At 37.0% G+C, this 19,328-nt stretch overlaps 1 protein-coding gene across 5 annotated transcripts in view; it reads right to left on the minus strand.

Annotated features, from left to right (window-relative positions):
• Positions 1-915: 915 nt before the first annotated feature.
• The window catches only part of SMC5 (structural maintenance of chromosomes 5), a 113,952-nt gene continuing 95,539 nt past the window's right edge, over positions 916-19,328 (minus strand). For 3 of the 5 annotated variants that reach the window (XM_017341738.3, XM_002708237.5, XM_070050951.1), the window contains 8 exons: positions 12,066-12,191; positions 9,524-9,568; positions 9,012-9,107; positions 8,440-8,544; positions 8,100-8,219; positions 3,867-4,046; positions 3,684-3,779; positions 916-3,215 (listed from right to left, as the gene is read on the minus strand). In XM_017341738.3, coding sequence (XP_017197227.1) covers positions 3,072-3,215; positions 3,684-3,779; positions 3,867-4,046; positions 8,100-8,219; positions 8,440-8,544; positions 9,012-9,107; positions 9,524-9,568; positions 12,066-12,191 — 912 coding nt within the window. In that variant the 3' untranslated portion in view covers positions 916-3,071. The remainder of the gene's footprint in view (positions 3,216-3,683; positions 3,780-3,866; positions 4,047-8,099; positions 8,220-8,439; positions 8,545-9,011; positions 9,108-9,523; positions 9,569-12,065; positions 12,192-19,328) is intronic. The other 2 variants (XM_008256276.4, XM_070050947.1) reach the window with 2 other exon arrangements.

A 19,328-nucleotide genomic window follows, 5' to 3' on the forward strand; every position in this document is an offset into this window, starting at 1 on the left:
AAAAGAGGTGCCCAAATGTCAACACAGTAAAATCTCCACAATGAGCAAGTTCTGTTAAAGATAAATTTTCCAAAATATATACTATTAAACTAAATAAAATAATGAATTAGTATAAACATCCTTAGGGTAGCTAATCTCACTAACATATTTGAAGGTTACAAGATATATGAAAATAATTTCATCTGTATTCCTAAAGGTTCAAAATCTAGGTACTGGAATCTTTTGAACAATGGATTTTTCAAAGACTTGTACTGAGACTCAAACCCAGATGGAGTTCCTGGCTCATCGTCTGGGTCTGGCCCAGCCCTGGCTGTTTTATCTGGGGAGTGACCCAATGGATGGAAGATATTCCTCAGTCTGTCTGCCTTTCAAATAAAAACAGGAAAATATGAGAAGTAAACATTTTATAGAAGTGTCTACTGTGATGCTAGGTTCTTAACAGGTCCCTGCTATCACCCATCTTCTCAGCCACTCTGTGAATTAGGTATAATCCTCATTTCAACAATGTGGAAATTCAGTTAAGTAACATGTCTGTGAGCAAATAAGCCTGCCTGACTCAAAAATACATTTAAAAATTACTTTAGATAGAAGTTTGATGTAAGACATAAGACAAAAAATTGGCTACTTGGGAATGTTTTTAGCAAATCTAGTGTTTTGGTCTAAAAATATTTATACTTGCCTGGCTTCTTAAGACGGCTGGAATCTTTCTTCACATGTGTTTATTGCTCCTGTTAGACTTTCATTTCTTTGCAGGTAGACAAGGGACTAAATATTCTTTCTTTATGAATACTAATAAACTACCAAATCCTGTTTTGGAAGTTGTGGGTAAAAATTGTATTTTAGCGAAAACCAAAATCATCTTAAAAAGGTTTTAAGTATAAAAAAATTCCCATTTTAAAGAACACACACCAAGAGTATGAAAATAAGTATTTATTACCAACAAAGTAGCATTTTCCACAAAGAGCTTTTTCAACTACACACATACATACACACAAGATGAAGTTACATTTTTCACATACTAAAGGTTCACACTCCAAAGGAAACAGACATGTATCTAAAAACACTTAGAAAGCAGCAAGAAATCTTCCCTTTTACTTTGAATATGGAAAACCTTTCAAAAGAGATTCTCCTTAGGCAATTCAATGAAGATTTAGTCATCAAAACTGCTTGTTACCTACCTTAATGTTTTAAATACTGTGTTATTCATCAAATCAGGCTTTCATCTGGAAGTTTTTACAATTCGTTTGTAATTAAAAATCAACATTTGCAAAAATATGAACTTTAAGTGGCTGAACCTATACTGTTAGATTTATTCTTTAATGTTAAAATGATACATAATTTATCCCTGTAGCTCAAAATTCAATGTAAAACCAGATCGTTAACTTTGTCTAGTAGCAAAATATAAATGCTTACAAACAAGGTATGGAATAACTGGTGGCATATGTAAACTGAAATGTGACTGACCATTTTATTTTCAAACATGCTTAATCTTCCAGTTTATTTTTCACATTGATATTCATTTTGCAGAAGTAAGATGACTTAGTAATAAACAAACTACACCAAGCACATAATCCAAAAGATATTTTGGTGGAAAAAAAATTAACAAAAACATTTGGTAACATTCATTTACTAGTATGTTACCAAGTTTTTCAATATTTACATGACTTGTTTACACAAGATAAAAAGGTGATTTAAAAATATTTTCATACTTCATGCATTATACTTAGTTCAAGAAAGGAAGGTTCTTTTAAAATTTTTATAAAGGAAAAAATACTTCTTTAAAAAGAAAATGTCCAAGTGAGAAAACATAAGCATACTGTTCACTATTTTTTGACCTAATAAGAATATAAATTTCAATGGCTATTTAAAAATACACAAAACCTGAACTGAATGTGGTTCTTCATTTTATTCAGGCTATAAAGTCAAAAAGCACAGATCCAATTCTTTGTTCAAAGACATTTATTTTTTAAAAGAATATAATTTGTTTGGCACTGTTGATTAGAATAACTTAAACAAATGATTTTTCTTATTCAAATGTGAAGCTGAAAGGAAACAGTCCAAACAAGATATTCTAATAAAACAGGTAGATCAACAATGTAAGGAAAAGGACCTAGAAGCTTCAGTTCTAAAAACATTATGGTTTTAAATAAATCGATGCTTTCCCCTAACTCTTTAAACAGCACTGAGAAATTTCAAATATAAATTGTAGAAACCAGTATATGAAATCTTAAGAAAAACCCTACTAAAAATAATTATAAAAATGCTTTTAGAAATTGAACATGTAAAATACAATTGACTTTAAATTAAAAATAAAACAAAAATCCCACCCACACTTTACAAGGTTATTCTTTAAAAACCCTTGTCACCTGATTTTATTCTCTGTCCATCTTTTGGTTGCATTTTTGCATCATCTAGTGGCCAGCTTGTGGCATTTCAAGGAAGTCCTGCTACCATTTTTGAACCCTAGTGTTTTTTTTTTCCCCCTTTGAAAAACCAAAATAATTACAGCATCAAGTTTCATAAAACTTTTTGTAAAGATCCATAAAATTCCATTTCCTAGTGCAGATAAGTTCATCTTTCTTAACAGGAAGAGCTGATTAGATTTGCCATAAATTATTACACTAGACATGCTCATATCAATAATTTAAATTTAGATCTAACACTGGGAGAAAACAAGGACTTAAGCTACAGAGTCATTAGGGTCTAAAGGTTATTGGAATTAGTCTTCAAGTAAAGCTCAGGGCTACCATGGCGAGTAAAATCCTTGTGACTGATATCCCCTTCATCATACCTTTGATTTGCAATAATAAATATTTTTAATATGGGAACCCAATGACTCACAGAGTGCTAAGAACTCAGATTCAACCAAAGCTGAAGAATTTTTACTGCTAGATGATGTTCCAGAGAAAGAAGTCATGGTCTCCATTTCATCAATCTATTTGTACTTAAAAGCAGGTTTCCAAAAATAACCGATCTTTCACTTTTATCAAATCGCCTCACTTTTATTCAGTTGAGCCATCGTTACAAATAGAACTTAACAGAAACACTCCAAAGTTCCCTCCCTTCACTTCTTATTGAGCAGGCTGAGTGAATGTAATCCGGCGCCGCCGCCTTTGGAAAGCCTTTAAATTCCATCTGTTTGGTTCCAGCATATGTGGCCCATTATAGACAAACAACACAGTCATCTTTTCAGAATAAGGAAGATTTTGCAGGAGCTGTATTAAAACAGACAAAATGTCACTTATCGCTCTTCACTGTGAAGCAAGTTTTCCAACTTTTGTAAAGCCAAATATTTTATTTATTACACTAATAAAACTCTTCTGAAGCCCTCAAACACTCCAATATCAGACTGTGATCATTCCCTGAATTAACATATCTAAGTCTAGCCTATGTAGTAAACTGACATGCTGGGACCACTCCCCTTTTTTAATAGGACAACTGGGACCCTACTTCCCTTAAAATATAATGTCATGGTTCCTACACTACCTTTCTCTGAGAACAAAATTTCTGATTGTCACAGGAACCCATCCCTTCTGTCAACATAAATATTACTGCAATCTTTTGAGTGTTTTTTCTGGAAGTGGTTATATTCATATTTACAATCATTGAGCCAAATTCTGTTACATGATGAAGCCCTGGGGGGTTCTGAGTATGTGAACACTTTCAGGTTACTTATTACCTACCTTTGGTGTAATAAAGAAGTATTGAGATGTATTTTCTTTACAGGCAGTATTTACAACCATTTCAAACACTCTCCGTTCATTGATGGGGTCCATTCCCTGGACAATGACAACAATAACGAATGCCCATGTAAATTTACTACAGGATACAGTAGGATTTAAGTGTAAAAAGAATAATCACCAGACCTGGTTGATTTCATCGACTACTCTGAATGGACATCTGTTCAGCTCCTGAAGTGCCATCAAGTATAACATAGTAGAAACACTTCGTTCACCTCCACTTTGATGATGAGGAGTTAATTCATGCAGTTGAGTACTGCTGCGAAATTTCACTCTAATTCGAATTCCGTATTTATCATAGTCTTCCTATAAAACATTTAAAAAGCTGATGAAACATGACAGCTTTCTCTGCTACTTTCATTCCAATCGAAAAAAGACTGAATAAATCAATTGTATGAGTAAATGCAGCAGGTTGGGCTTCTTGTGACAAGTCCCAGCTGCTTCACTTCCAATCTGCTCTCTGCTGAAGAACGCGGGTAGGCAGCAGATGACCCAAGTGCTTGGGACCCTGCCAACCAGGTAAGAGACCCTGACAGAGCACCGGGCTCCTGGCTTCAGCCTGGCCAAACCCTGGCCATTGCAGTTATTTGGGGAGTGAACCAGCGGATGGAAGTTCTCTCTCTTATTCTCTCTCCCTCTGTAACTGTACTTTTCAAATAAATAAAATAAATAAATAAAAAAAAAAGAATTTAAAATTTAGTGATACCATCAAGTTTAAAGCAATACAACATTAACCAAGTAGCTACTATTTAGAAGCTTTAATATCTCCAAAGATCTATTTAGACATGGAAAATATATTAAGAAGCAGGGCTGGCGCTGTGTGTGGTGTAGCATGTAAAGCCGCTGCCTGCAGTGTCGGCATCCCATATGGACACCGGTTCGAGTCTCAGCTGCTCCACTTCCAATCCAGCTCTCTGCTGTAGCCTGGGAAAGCAGTGGAAGATGGCCCAAGTGCCTGGACCACTGGACCCGTGTGGGAGAACTGGAAGAAGCTCCTGGCTTTGGATTGGGTCAGTTTCGGCCGTTGCGGTCAATTAGGGAATAAACCAGCAGATAGAAGATCTCTTTCTCTCTCTCTCTGCCTCTCCTTCTCTCTCTGTGTAACTCTGACTTTCAAATAAATAAATAAAAAAAGAAAAGAAAATATATTCAGATTAAAATGATTGCTTTTTACAGAGGTAAAAATAATCGCCAAGTCTTCCTCACACCTCTTTGGCTGGTTAAAAAGAAAAGTGGATAAGAATTATATACATATTTTGAAAAACACTGTATCTATTACAATGTCATATCCAGGTTAATTAGTTACATATTTACCTTAAAAATCACATAAATCACAATTAAAAGCTAACTATTTAATATACAGAGCTTTAAGTGCTAACAACGCAAGCCATATAGGATATTTAAAATTTACATAAAAAATATAAATTGGTGAACTAATTTTAATGTACATTTTATTTAACCTAACATATCTAAAATATCATTTCAACATGTAACCATAATGTTATTAATGAGATAATTTGATTTTTTCATACTAAGTCTGTGAAATCTGGTATGTATTATACAGTGAACATATCTTTTACCTGTTTCAAGACATGTATACTTTGCAACTGGTCTAAGATTAACAGTGTTATAAGCATGTCAAGCATGTTAACAATAAATGTAAGGATTCTGGTAGGCTGTCAAATCTTAGAAATACCACTTTATTCCGTTTACTTTCCTAAGACTGAGCCAAAACAAAGAAATAACATAATGAATTTGTTAGTTTTGACTCCCAAGGTTTACCTTTTAACTTACATTCCACTTTTCTTCCACAATAATTTTATTTACTATTTCATTTCTTAACCATACCAGCTTTGATTACTAGAGTTTTATTTCTGGCTCTGCCAACTATTCTCTGCCGTTTCTGCCCCCATTCTAGTGTCTCCCATTTCTCTGAAGGTTCTGGAAAAAGAAAGTGGTTCTAGAAATAAAATAAATAAAAGCATTCCAACGGGAAGGCTGAGAAGAGCCAAGAATGTTCATCACCCAGGGACCCTAGGCTGGGCAAGAAAATTTCACTGAAAATATTGAGTCATCTCTGCGATGGGGCAGCTATCACTGAGAACACTAAAAGCTATCTGGAAGAAACAACACATGATAAAGCTATCGTATATCGTATCATGCAAGAAATGGGACCTAGATTAAAGAATGGGATTTTTATTTATTTATCTATTTTAGAAGTAGAGTTACAGACAGTGAGAGGGAGAGACAGAGAGAAAACCTTCCTTCCGGTGGTGCACTCCAGATGGCCACAATGGCTGGAGCTGGGCAGGTCAGAAGCCAGGAGCCAGGAGCTTCTTCCAAGTCTCCTGCATGGGTGCACGGGCTCAAGGACTTGGGCCACCTTCTGCTGCTTTCCCAGGCCACAGCAGAGAGCTGGATCAGAAGAGGAGCAGCCGGGACTAGAACCAGTGCCCAAACAGGATGCCAGCAACACAGGATGAGGCTCAACACTGCTGCCCCACAGCACCAGTCCCAAGAATAGGATTTCTATGACAGGTCATCAGTTCTACAGGTTTCCTTCCTGTGCTTACTTTTGATTATCCTTATGCCTTATCTGGTCAAGTTGTCTGATAAAGGTACTAAAGCTACTTTGACTAGGATGAAGCTCCTAGTAATCAAACTTATTTGGGATCAGATCTGGAGATGAGTCTGCCACTTAGTGACCTGTAGTAAATTTATCTTAAGTTTCAGCTTATTTATTTGTAAAATAGGGTTGATAAAAGCACCTGCTTCAGAGGATAGTTTGAGGATTAAAGAAGGTAAGTTTAAAAGTGCCTGGCACAAAAGAAACATACTTTTCACTTATGTTTCATACTGAGCAAATGAAGGAACCATGGGCAAAACTAAGGGGAGAAAGCAGTGCTATCTTGCCTTATATTCATGTACGTAACACAATGCAAAACTGCATACACACCAAAACACACAATTAAAAAGCTACAAGAAAAAAGGATTTTATTCTCTTTATTTCTTTCTTATTAAAAAATTTCATTGCAAGGGCAACACGTGGCATAACAAGTTAAGCTGCTGCTCAGAACATCTGTATCCCTGTATTGGAGTGCTCGCGTTAAGTCTTGGTTACTCCACTTCTAACCCTGCTTCCTGCTAATACATCCTGGGAAGGCACCAGATTATGGTGCAAGTCTTTGGACCCCTGCCCCTAGATGGAGTTCTTGGCTCCTTCCTGGCTTTGGCTTGGTTCAGCTCTTGGCTATTGGGGGCATTTTTGGGAGAAAAATATCTCTCTCTCTCCTCTCTGTTGTTCTGCCTTTCAACTGGATGGAATAAATAAAGGAAGGCTTCCATAGCCTTGGCAACTCATGACAAGAACCTAGGGTGATTACTGACGCCATAAACAAGAGTGTCATTTTGTTAAGTCAACAACAGGAGTCACTGTGCACTTACTCCTCATGTAGGATCTTTGTCCTTAATGTGTTGTACAATGCGAATTAGTGCTATAACCAGTACTCAAAAAGTACTTTACACTTTGTGTTTCTGTGTGGGTACAAACTCTTGAAATCTTTATTTAATATATACTAAATTGATCTTCTGTATATAAAGATAATTGAAAATGAATCTTGATGTGAATGCAATGGGAGAGGGAGCAGGAGATGGGAGGGTTGCAGGTGGGAGGGAAGTTATGGGGGGGAAAAAGCCACTGTAATCCATAAGCTGTACTTTGGAAATTTATATTTATTAAATAAAAGTTAAAAAATTTATCATGGAAAATTTTCAACATGCACAAAATGAAAGAGAACACTATAATGAACTATCACCTACCCTAAGTTATGATCAATACATAATCAATCATGTTCTACAATAACCTCACCCAAATTCCAGTTATCTTGTATGCTTCCTAATGAAAAAACTTAATTTATCAAAAGTGTAATGCATCAATTTATAAGCTCAAGAAATCAGTAGCACATTTTTCAATACTGTCATTTTTATAAACTCTTGCTCTAAATTCTTGATTTAAAAAAGCCACTGGTTTCATAAGTATATTTCAGTTATGTTTGCTAACTTACAACTTTTTAACTTGAGTAGTGATAGATTTACAAAGCAATGCCTTTATTCAACATAGATGAATAACCATTACTCAGAGTAGATATAAAAAGAGTTATTTATAAGGTATTAGTCACTGATCTGAAGCATTAAAAAAAAAGTGACACAGAGAAAATCCCATAGGTTTTTTTTTCTTTTCAGCATTATCTAGTAAACAAAATTTTGAGATATAAATGTAAGGTAACTAAAAAATTCACATGTACTTTTAGTAGATAATTAAAATTACTTGCCAATAATGTAATTCAAGTGCAATTTTACCTCATTTTCTGTATGGAGATCCACTTCACCAGCACATTGCATGGAACTAAAAAAATTACTGAATTTTTCATTAATTTTTTCTACTAGTTCTTTTAAAGGATTAAGCCACCTTTCTTTTACCTACAAATAAAGGCAATATAAAACATAATTTAAAAGAAGCATCATAGTATAGTCTGTTAAAAAACTTCACACAAAATGAATTTTGTGTCAGTTACTCTGATCATGAAAACATACCTTTTTTTGTTAGGAGTATATCATTTCATTTTACATTTTTCTATATTCTCTTATTATTAATGACAAATATGACACAAATAAAAGACAAAATTAAAAATATCAGTACCTGTGAAATGTTTTCCCTATATTTATCTAGTTCAATTCTCTTTCCCTTTAGTTCCTTAGTTAACTGCTCTATTTCTTCTTCTCTTTTTGTGTATTCTTCAACCACCTGGTAGGGAAAAAAGAAATACTTCCTTTAAGATAAATCTACCAAAGGATAAAATTATGTAAAATCTTACATAAATTAAAACATTAACTGAAGATGTCAATTGTGTTGCACTATATGTATCCAATTAATTCATGTTCTTATTACATATAGAAAATACAATTTTTTTAATCATTAAAAAAACAGACATTGCAGTATTTCAGGTTAGCCTAACTATTCTTTTTATAAAGAAAAAGCATGGAACACTGTGTTCCTTAGGAAGAATCTATTTAAAATTCTAATAGATTCAGAATCTGGCATTTAAAGCACATTGTTCCTGCTGTCTAGCTTATTATTACCAAGAGCTCTAGTACAGAGTGGGAGGCAAGCACTGGAGGGAACTGTGTGTGTATGTGTGTGTGTGTGTGTGTGTGTGTGTGGAGTGTGACAGTGATGTCAGCTGCAAAATGCGAACAGATAAAGAGGCATACTGTAGGATTCAGTCCTGTGAAGCAGGAAGCTCTTGATCTTTCTTCAGTTAATAATGCATCAATTTCATCCAATGTGTTTGGAAGATCTTGGAAAGCCTACAGAAAAAAAAAAATTGTTCATTATTACACACACTATAGTGAAAAACAGTTCCATTCAAATAGTTAAAAGAAAAATAACAGGCTGAATAAGTATCTACTACCTGCTCAACTGCATGCTAGCACTCAAGGAGACAAAGCAATTATAAACAGGGCCTGCTGCCTCCAAAATGCTTAACACTTTACTCAAAAAGAGGACACAATAGATACTCTACACAACACCTTAAGGCGATGTATTGATGGTGAGTATTAAACTAAGCAGTATATATCACATACACTATGGATTCTAGAGAAAGTAAAAATCAGTTCATGCTACAGGAGAGTTAAGAGAATCCCTGGGCCTTAAAGAAAATGGCTACAGAAAAGCAAGGTGGAGGGGAGAGAGGAACTTGGAAAAAAGAATGAGCACGGCATACCATGGGGGGTGAGGAGTTGTGTCCATTTGGAATGGTAGGTACTTGCTGAATTGGTAGAATGGGTCCAGAATATGTGGGGCATTGAAAGAGAGCAAGAAGTTAGAACTTTATACTGTACTTATGAAGAAGTGCAAAAGCATCCTAAGAATCCAATTATCTGACTGTAGAATTCCATCACAGTACTATCTTCAGAGACAAATCAGAATAGACACTGTCCTACGAGGGAAGGGAAGCAGTCCATTGTTTTGCCTAGCGCAGGCGGCAAAGTCCACATAATACCACAGGACCCAACAAGTTCCCTGAAAAACATTCCTACACAATCATTTCCGTGTTTTTCTCTTTCTTTCAACCTTTAATAAAAGCAGTTTGGCTTTAACAGAGTTTCAGACACTTGGTATGCATATTTGCTCCAATTCTTGATTTACAGAGGCGCTCAAATGCTCAACATGCACTTGGTACCTTCACTTGACTCTTAAGAGGTAGGTTAAATTTCAGATGGTGTGACAGCATCTTCATTTCACCTACCCTCCTCACCACTTTAAGCAAACCTGTTTCTCCTTCAGTTTACTCCATCTCACTATTTGTTCCGGTGAAAAATTTGGGGATATTCTCTCCTACTCTTCTCATCTCTAATACATCAACAAGTCCTGCTGGCTCTACCATTAAAAGAAACCTCAAATCTGTCAACTTCTCTCCATCTCTTCCATGCTACCAGCTCAGTCTATGCCACTGTAATCTCTTATGGTCATGAGCGATAACCTTCTAACCTTCTAAATGGTTCCCTTTCTTCTAACTCTACTCTGTTCTCGTTAAGAGTACATTTCTATAAACTGAATTGTTAGTAACAAGACTCCTCTGCTCAAAATCCTCCAGTGGATTCTATCTCAAACAGAATACAACCCAACTTGTTGCATCTTCTATAAGGTCCTGCATAATCTGGTCTCTAAGAGGTAAAACTCTCTGCGTGGATTATAGTTTTTAACCTCATCGAGATTCCCTCTATTCTGAAATATAAAAAAAAAAAAAAAAACAAAACACTGAATACTTTTCTTTCAGATCTTCAGTTGACTTGACTTCTCTTCACTCAAGACTTCTCTAAAATATGTTTTCTCAAAAGAGACTTCCCTGACCAACTTCTTGTCCTCTTCACTCCATCCCTTTATCTTGTTTCTTTTTTCCTCTTACCATCTCTCACTATCTAACATAATGTATTTGACTTCTGTGTTTTGATGTATCCCATCTTCCTAAGTAGAATATAAATTTCAGTGAAGGAGAAAGTATATCTGTCTCATTCACTGACTGATATAAAACAGTAGTGAATACATTTTTATGAATGCATTTTCTGATTTTGTTTCTTTCAAAACTAGTAGAACTTATCAAAGATAGTCATGCTACATTCTGAAAGAAAAAATTAGTACAGATATTATTCTAATATTTATTTTATGATGAACAGAATATATTTTGTATAAGCTCTAGCATTATCATTAGAAATAAATTCCTCAATTAGTTCTACAGGTATCTACTGGATTTCTACTATGTACCCAAATACTCCAATCTTTTTTTCTTCATTTTGAGGATTATGATCCATTTTAGTCTTTTATCCAGTTCTGTTTTTATCTTTAGTACAGACTTTATTATCTACTGACAGTCATTTGAAATTAAGAATACAGGGCCAGCACTGTGGAACAGTAAGCCAAGCCTTGGCCTGCAGTGCTGTCATCCCATACGGGCACCAGTTCAAGTCTGGGCTGCTCCACTTCCAACCCAGCTCCCTGCTAATGGCCTGGGAAAGCAGCACAGGATGGCCCCAGTGCTCTGTCTATAATTCTACCTCTCTAGTAAATAAATAAATCTTTAAAAAAATTAAGAATAAAAAAAGAGTATCAAATAGTTTAAAAATTCGTTTCTAATTTTATATTGACCTTCTTGTGAATAGGTATGTAGGCAAGATATCATCCTCAACTGTCAGATAAAGCCTAAAAGTCACAGGGGCAGACATTTAAGGTGGAATGCTAATTAAAGAGCTTCAACTCCTAATTTTACTGAGTGGTACATCAGTATATAAAATATAATGGAAATAAGAGTTCTTTCTTCCTTTCTTTACAGATAGGTGTGAGCTCTAAAAATTCAGATCCACTGAACTCTATTTACAAACACCCCAATTTTTAGGAAAACATTTTCATTTTGCCTTTCCCCCTTTAATATCACTCTTCTGTACCCAGTAATTTGTAGTTTTGGGGCAAAAAACTCAGTTTTATTAAAAGAATCAATGTTATGGTACTAATGGTTTTGTAAGGTGATTCCCATGTTTTAAGACTCTTAATACTAAGCAATAAGAATAGTGGTCAAATCTGAATGTAATAGGTAAAATTTGTTAAGCAAAATTGCTTAAAATACATATTCAGTTTAAAAAATCAGGAAAGCTCACATTTTTAATATACACCATGTTTTTCATGGCCTGTGATAAGGCCAAACACATTTTAAGCTTGAAAGCAATGTGTTAAATACAACAACTGTAGCATTACCTATTTTTTATACTTACTGTCTGATATTCTTGAGGAACAGTCTGCTCTGCACCCAGGTTACATACTTGCCTAGCTCTCTTCATAAGTTCCTTGCATTTCTGCAATAATCTCTGTCTATTTTCATCCAACTCAACGAAATGTTGCTGTTACGGAAAAAGGAATATTTGGAAAAGTTGAATTTTACTGTTAAATCATAAGGCTATTTTATTAAAAACCACATCACATCAAATAAATTACTGAATTTTGGTTATGATGATAATAAAAATGATGCTCATCTAAAACCAAATCTCAAGACTATGAATGCTACTGTAAAGGCTTATTTACTTAAACTTTGAAATGTATTAGCATATAAATAACCCAACAATTCTGTAATCCTTAAGACTTCTGAAATTGAAATCTAACTGCCTTTTTCTGAAAGGTTACACCTTAGCTATGTTACACTTTAACAAAACTGGAACTAAACAGTATAAAAGCTTCCACCAGAAAACTCAGTATTCAAAACACAGACAGAACCTTTAAACGGTATCTGATAGTTTTCCAAGTGCCTGTCATGTATTTATATATCCACAGACCTATTCATTTCTTCACCATTAATTACTGAGAATCTACTAAATGCCAGCACTGCATTTTGGATTGAGAACTAGTGAATAAGGAAAAAATACATAGGACCATTAACAGGATAGAAACAGGTACTATGTACTGAATGCTTACACACTAGGCCCTTGGCAAAAAACTTCACACACACTACTCCTTCTATTTCTCACAACACTGTACCATATAACATCTCCATTTTGCATATTTAGAAAAAGACTTAAAAAGTAAAGCAACTCATCTAAGCATGAGTTATAAATGCATGTGTATTTAGAGGCTGTCACAATTCACACCCATGTGTGCATATAGGTCACGTTCCATTTTCATTACAGCATGACGCCTCTCAGTGGAGAAAGTCTGGACAGAGTACATGCACAGGGGAATGCGATGCAGGAAGGTCAGGATAGTCGCAAGAGCTATGAGAACTGTACAGCCTTAAAGGATAAGCGAGAAAATACTAAAGCAGCAGAAGCAGAATGCATTACAAGGACAAGTAATTAGCAATGTAAAGGCACAGAAGCCTCCAAGACCTGCTTACGTAGACAACAAATAATTCAAGATGGTTGGGGAAGAGGAATTTGCAAGGGTAGGAATGCAAAAGTTTCATGTATAATGAGGAGGGCATCTTATCCACTGAATGCCTTCAGTAGGCCAAGCATAGTTATCATCATTATCCTTTATGTTAATTAATCTAAGTCCTGTTATAATTTTAAAGAAACGTGTTTTCTCTTAGGTGTGGTAGTTTAGATATTAAGAAACTTTTCCAAAATTACAGAACTAGCAGTGAGCAGGTTTCTCAGGAAAGAAATAGATTTATACTACTCTTTCCAGTAAAATTCAGTGGGTTGATGCCCTAAATACACCCTACATCTATTTGATTAGTATCTTTTGGGATGAGGTTTGGATCTCTGTACTGTTAATGGGATCAGCAGGAGATCTTAGTACACATTAAATCTGACAGCAAATAATTTTTTTATTTATTTATTTGACAGGCAGAGTGGACAGTGAGAGAGAGAGAGAGAGAGAGAGAGAGAGAGAGAAAGGTCTTCCTTTGCCATTGGTTCACCATCCAATGGCCGGCGCACCGCGCTGATCCGAAGCCAGGAGCCAGGTGCTTCTCCTGGTCTCCCATGGGGTGCAGGGCCCAAGTACTTGGGCCATCCTCCACTGCCTTCCCAGGCCACAGCAGAGAGCTGGCCTGGAAGAGGGGCAACCGGGACAGAATCCGGCACCCCGACCGGGACTAGAACCCGGTGTGCCGGCGCCGCAAGGCGGAGGATTAGCCTATTGAGCCGCAGTGACGGCCTGACAGCAAATAAATTAAACCAAGACAACTTATAAAAAGTATAAGGACATATATCGGAATGAACTGAAAGTACAGGCAAGCCTTCATCCTACAAGCTGCTATAATTTTCTTGCATGAATTCCTCAGTCCCCACAGCCTGAAAGCAAATGAAATGGTATAGGCTCCCAGTCACCATGCTCTGATGCTCTCCAAGGCCATCAGACTCACGCAAATGTAAAACAAAAGACACTTGTACAGCAACTAAATCCTGTTCAATTCTGCTTCCTGTTCCTCTTGCACTCTGCTAAAATGAAGTACTGGGACATTAGGGGAAACAAATTATCACTGAGTTTATTATTTGAAGCTCTGGACTTAAGACAAAACCTCACTCAACAGTTTCTGCTTGGTAGTATGATAAAAGATCTGAGAAAATGTTCTTTACATACATGTTTCTTGAATTATCTCCTCACATAGCACTTGTTAGTGTTTTTTAAGATTTTATTTATTTATTTGAGAGATGGACTTATAGACTGAGAGAGGGAGAGACAGACAGACAGGTCTTCCATCTGCTGGTTCACTCCCTAAATGGCCTCAACAGCTAGAACTGGGCCAATTTAAAGCCAGGAGCCGGAAGCTACTTCCAGTTTTCCCACATGGGTGCAGGGGCCCTGGCACTTGGGCCAGCTTTTACTGCTTTCCCAGGCCATTGCAGAGAGCTGGATTTGAATTGGAGCAGCTGGGACACGAACCAGCACTCAAATGTGATGCCGGTGCTGCCGGTGGAGGTTCAGCTATGTCACAGAGCCAGCCTGTTTGTGTTTTTTAAACCACAATTCTTGCTGAACTTTTGTTTTGGTAGAATAGGCCTAAGAATAAAGGAAAACACAACTATACAAGGTAGTATCACAAAGCCAAGCTGGTGAAGAGGTGTTATTTAGATTTCTGCCTTTTGCAGTTAATAGAGCATCTATTGTAAAATAGTAAATGGACTACTGTAAAATGGTCCATCTGCTGAAGACATTAAAGAAGAACTGAACAAAATTTACAGCCTTCCTTCTCCATTAACATCTCAGAAAAGACTGCTTTGTAGGCATTCATCATGGAAGAAACTAGAAGTAGTATCTCTTCCCTGAAATGTTTTTTGAGGAATTTCAGTTGTCACAGAAACTGCACAGAAATACTTTGACAGCAAACAGGAAAAGCTTTTCTAAGAAGGCCCTCTTGTGGAAGAAATAATTATTCACAGAATTTCTTACTAAAACAATAAATACTTTCTTTAACAGTGCATTAACATAAGAGTCAAACAAAATCAAAATCATTTTTTATATAAACAGAATTGAGTTTGAGGTAGTATAATTACTAAAACATTAGCTGTAAATCATTTTTTTAACCGAGGACAGAACGTACTTTAAGTATGAAAATTATTTAATCGTTTTTCTTAAAACATGTCTTTTCATGTCAAATTTGAAATTTAGAAAACAGTGGCCTTAAATGTCTTCTAAACACATAAGACGACATGTTCTAACTCAGTCAATATAACTACAAATCATGAAGAAATGGCAATACACCTTGAGCATCTCTAATCCTAAAATCCAAAATTCTGTGGTGTTGGTATGTTACCACAAGGGCAAAATTCCAAACCTGATTTGATATGACAGGTCATGGTCAAAACAGGCACACTAATATACAAAATTACCCACAAGGCTATGTATATAAGGTATATATATGAAACACTGATTTTATATTTAAACTTGCGTCCTACTTGGTGATAATCTCATTATGCATACGCCAATATCCCAAAACAGAAAGAAACATAAACACTTCTGGGGCCAATAATTTCAGATAAAGGATATATAAACTGGACTGTCTCCTTTGAAATTCAATGTCTCTCTGTTGTCCGTTGTTGGTTTTTTATGGGAGGGTAACAAGCAAGTAAGCAGCAGGGAGGTTACACGAAAAACACAGAATTCCTACATTTAGTATTAGGATAAACAAATTTAACAACCTGCAATTCTTATAACTACTACCAATCTATACTTTTAAAGCAAATATTTGTTTTGTGCTAGGTAGCACATGAACATCTTGATGTGTTTTTAAACCTACTATCCTACTATCACAAATTAAGCTTTCATCCCTCTGAATGCAGATGATGATTAAGCTTGGAGTGGTTAGGAAACCTGTCTGCAGCCAGAGCAAGTAACAGGAATATCTGTCCACTCTGTATCTGGATTCACATGTAGTCAGCTTACTAACTTGTCCTAAAAATAGTTCAGAAGTTAGTGACATTATCAAATGGAGGTTCACAACCACATGGCTTCCTCTGGAAGGTCAGGAATTTTGTTGCCCTATTTGTTTTCCAAAAATCAAAGTATCAAACTCCATGTTGGTTAGGTAACTTTAAATCCACTCACGAACACAATCCCTATCAAAATCTTCAGTCAACCTTCCTTTGTAAACTTATTTTTGCCATCAGGGTAAAGGACAAAACCAGAAGTGGAACTAACGGCTCTTCAGGGCAACCTGCTGTGTGCTCACAGGGACAAGTCGGGGGGAGGGGAGATTTCTCCTTGGTTTAAACATAGCTGGATGCCAAGAACAGGTAAGATGGACAAGAGCACACATATATATAAACGGCAGCAAATATGACAAGGAAAAAGAGCAAATAAAGAGGAAGTGAACCATCACACACCTACCCTACCACAGACTCATCCTCTGCTCATTACTATTTATAGTTTAAAATATTTTGCTAACATCCAGTCCGTCAGCAACTGACAGTTATTAAGTATGCGGCAAAAGAAATAAATCAAAGTACCTTACAAAAGGTTCAGTGAAGCAATCACAATTTTAAAAATATTAAGAATGTTCAAACTGGGAGCTGGCACTGTGGCATAGGTTAAGCGCCTGCCTGCAGCGCTGGCAACCCCTGTGGACACCAGTTCATATCCCGGCTGCTTCATTTCCCATCCAGGTTCCTGCTAATGGCCTGGGAAAGCAGTGGAAGATGGCTCAAGTCTTTGGGCCCCTGTTCCCACGTGGGAGACCTGGAAGAAGCTCTTGGCTCCAGGCTTCAGAGCAGCTCAGCTTTGACCCTGCTTAGAGCATCTGGGGAGTGAACTGGCAGATGAAGACCTCTCTTTCTGTCTCTCCCCTTCTCTGTAACTCTGCCCCTCAAATAAATAAGTAAATCTTAAAAAAAAAAAAAAAAAGCTCAAATCAACTTATGAACAAGTAAAACAAAGCTAAAGAAATACAAAATAAAGTCAGGAGTAGTATCATGTAGGATTAATATAAAAAATTATTATTAAAGTGTGTATGTATGCGTGCTCCAGTTTTGAAAGCAGCAATGGTCTCATGCTGACAAAGATGAATGAAATGATCTAGGAAAAATACACTCAGGTAATAGCAAGCAATGCTAAGAAAACCACACTGGAACAGCCAGCCAAGATAGAAAAGACTGGAAGGTGGTAGTAGATTAAGCTACCAATCATGTAAAATAAATATTAGATGACTACAGACTTCTAAATAGCAGAATATGAGGAATCAGAACAAAAATTTTTTTTTTCCTGGCAGTTAAATGAGTACAAAACTGGCAACAAGTGGGGCCACAGCTATCAGGAGTCAGGGGGAAGGAAAATGAGGTGAATCATGAACATGGTAATGAACTAAGCAAAGAACATGGACAGAAGGGAATAAGGACAAAAAGAAAATCACAATGCAGTTCCTCCAACTAACTTTAAAATAAAGCAAATGAGTTGAGAAATCACACATCATTACAATATAATCAAAGCAATACACAATGAATTACTCTTGCTGCCTGTGCTTTCTGGATAACAAAGATGAACACTGAATTACAGAAATTCTAACTAAGTCTGGTACAGTGCATCTTAGTTTAGATATAGACAAAGCCAAGAGCTGAGAACTGAGTGGGTATTCTTCCAGGTAACAAAATCTAGAGGGATAAATTGCTAATTTATTCTCTAATAATTGCTAATAATTTCTCTAACTAGTTTAACAGAGCCATCTTCGTAAAAGATAATAATTAGTAATTCCTAGATTGAAAAGAAAATTTTCTCTCAGGGAACCTTCCTACTCCCCAGAAACAGACCAGTCAGCTTGACTCAAAGTGGTATTTCTGCTACTACTAACAAAATGGACCATTACAGAGCATCCTGCGAGTTTGCACCTATTAATCTCAGTGTATCTGTTGAACTTCAAGACTGCTGGAAAAGCAGCCCTCACCAGGCCAGGAATGGGTTAGTTTAGGAGAGACTTACTCCAAAGTAATTACAGTTTCATGGTTCTGTAAACATGATAGAAACCTGCCATTTTCTTTTTTTTTAATTGTTTATTTATTTATTTGAAAGGCAGAGACACAGAGAGAGAGGAGAGAGCTTTCATCTGCTGTCCCCAAATGGTTACATCGGCCAGGAGCTTCTTCTGGGTCCCCCACGTGGGTGCAGGGCCCCAAACACTTGGGCCATCTTCTTTGCTTGCCTAGGCAAATTAGCAGGGAGCTGGATTGGAAGTGGAGCAGCCAGGACTCAAATATATGGCAGCCAGATGTGATGCCTGCACTGCAAGCAGCAGCCTAACCTTCTATGCCACAGCACCAGTCCGCATACCTGTCATTTTCTTAAGCTCTCATTAACGACGACTTAGAGGGGCCAGTGCAGTGGCGTGGCAGGTGGGGCCACAGCCTGCAGTTCCTGGCATCCCATATGGGTGCTGGTTCGAGTCCCGGCTGCTCCACTTCCGATCCAGCTCTCTGCTAAAGAGCTATGGCCTGGGAAAGCAGTAGAAGATGGCCCAAGTGCCTGGGCCCCTGCACCCGTATAGAAGACCTGGAAGAAGCTCCTGGCTCTAGATCGGCGCGGCTCCGGCCGTTGCGGCTCATTGTGGAGTGAACTAGCGGATGGAGGACCTCTCTCTCTCTCTGCCTCTCCTCCTCTCTCTCTGTGTAACTCTGACTTTAAAATAAATAGGGGCCGGTGCCGTGGCTCACTTGGTTAATCCTCTGCCCTGCGGTGTTGGCATCCCATATGGGCACCGGTTCTAGTCCCAGCTGCTCCTATTCCAATCCAGCTCTCTGCTGTGGCCAGGGAGGGCAGTGGAGGAAGGCCAAGGTACTTGGGCCCTGCACCCACATGGGAGACCAGAAGATGCACCTGGCTTCTGGCTTCAAATTGGTGCAGCGCCAACCGTAGCAGCCATTTGGGGAGTGAACCAATGGAAGAAAGACCTTTCTCTCTGTCTCTCTCACTAACTCTTATCTGTCAAATAAAAAAAAAATTAAATTAATTAATTAAAAATGACTTAGAAACAAAATTTCAGGCACTAGTATCAGATACTCTACTGTTACTAGAAAGCTTCATTTAGTATCTACATGATAGGTAAATTTTTCCAT

The sequence above is a fragment of the Oryctolagus cuniculus genome, chromosome 1 (genome assembly GCF_964237555.1).
Source record: "Oryctolagus cuniculus chromosome 1, mOryCun1.1, whole genome shotgun sequence".
In the NCBI taxonomy this organism is placed as follows: Eukaryota; Metazoa; Chordata; class Mammalia; order Lagomorpha; family Leporidae; genus Oryctolagus; species Oryctolagus cuniculus.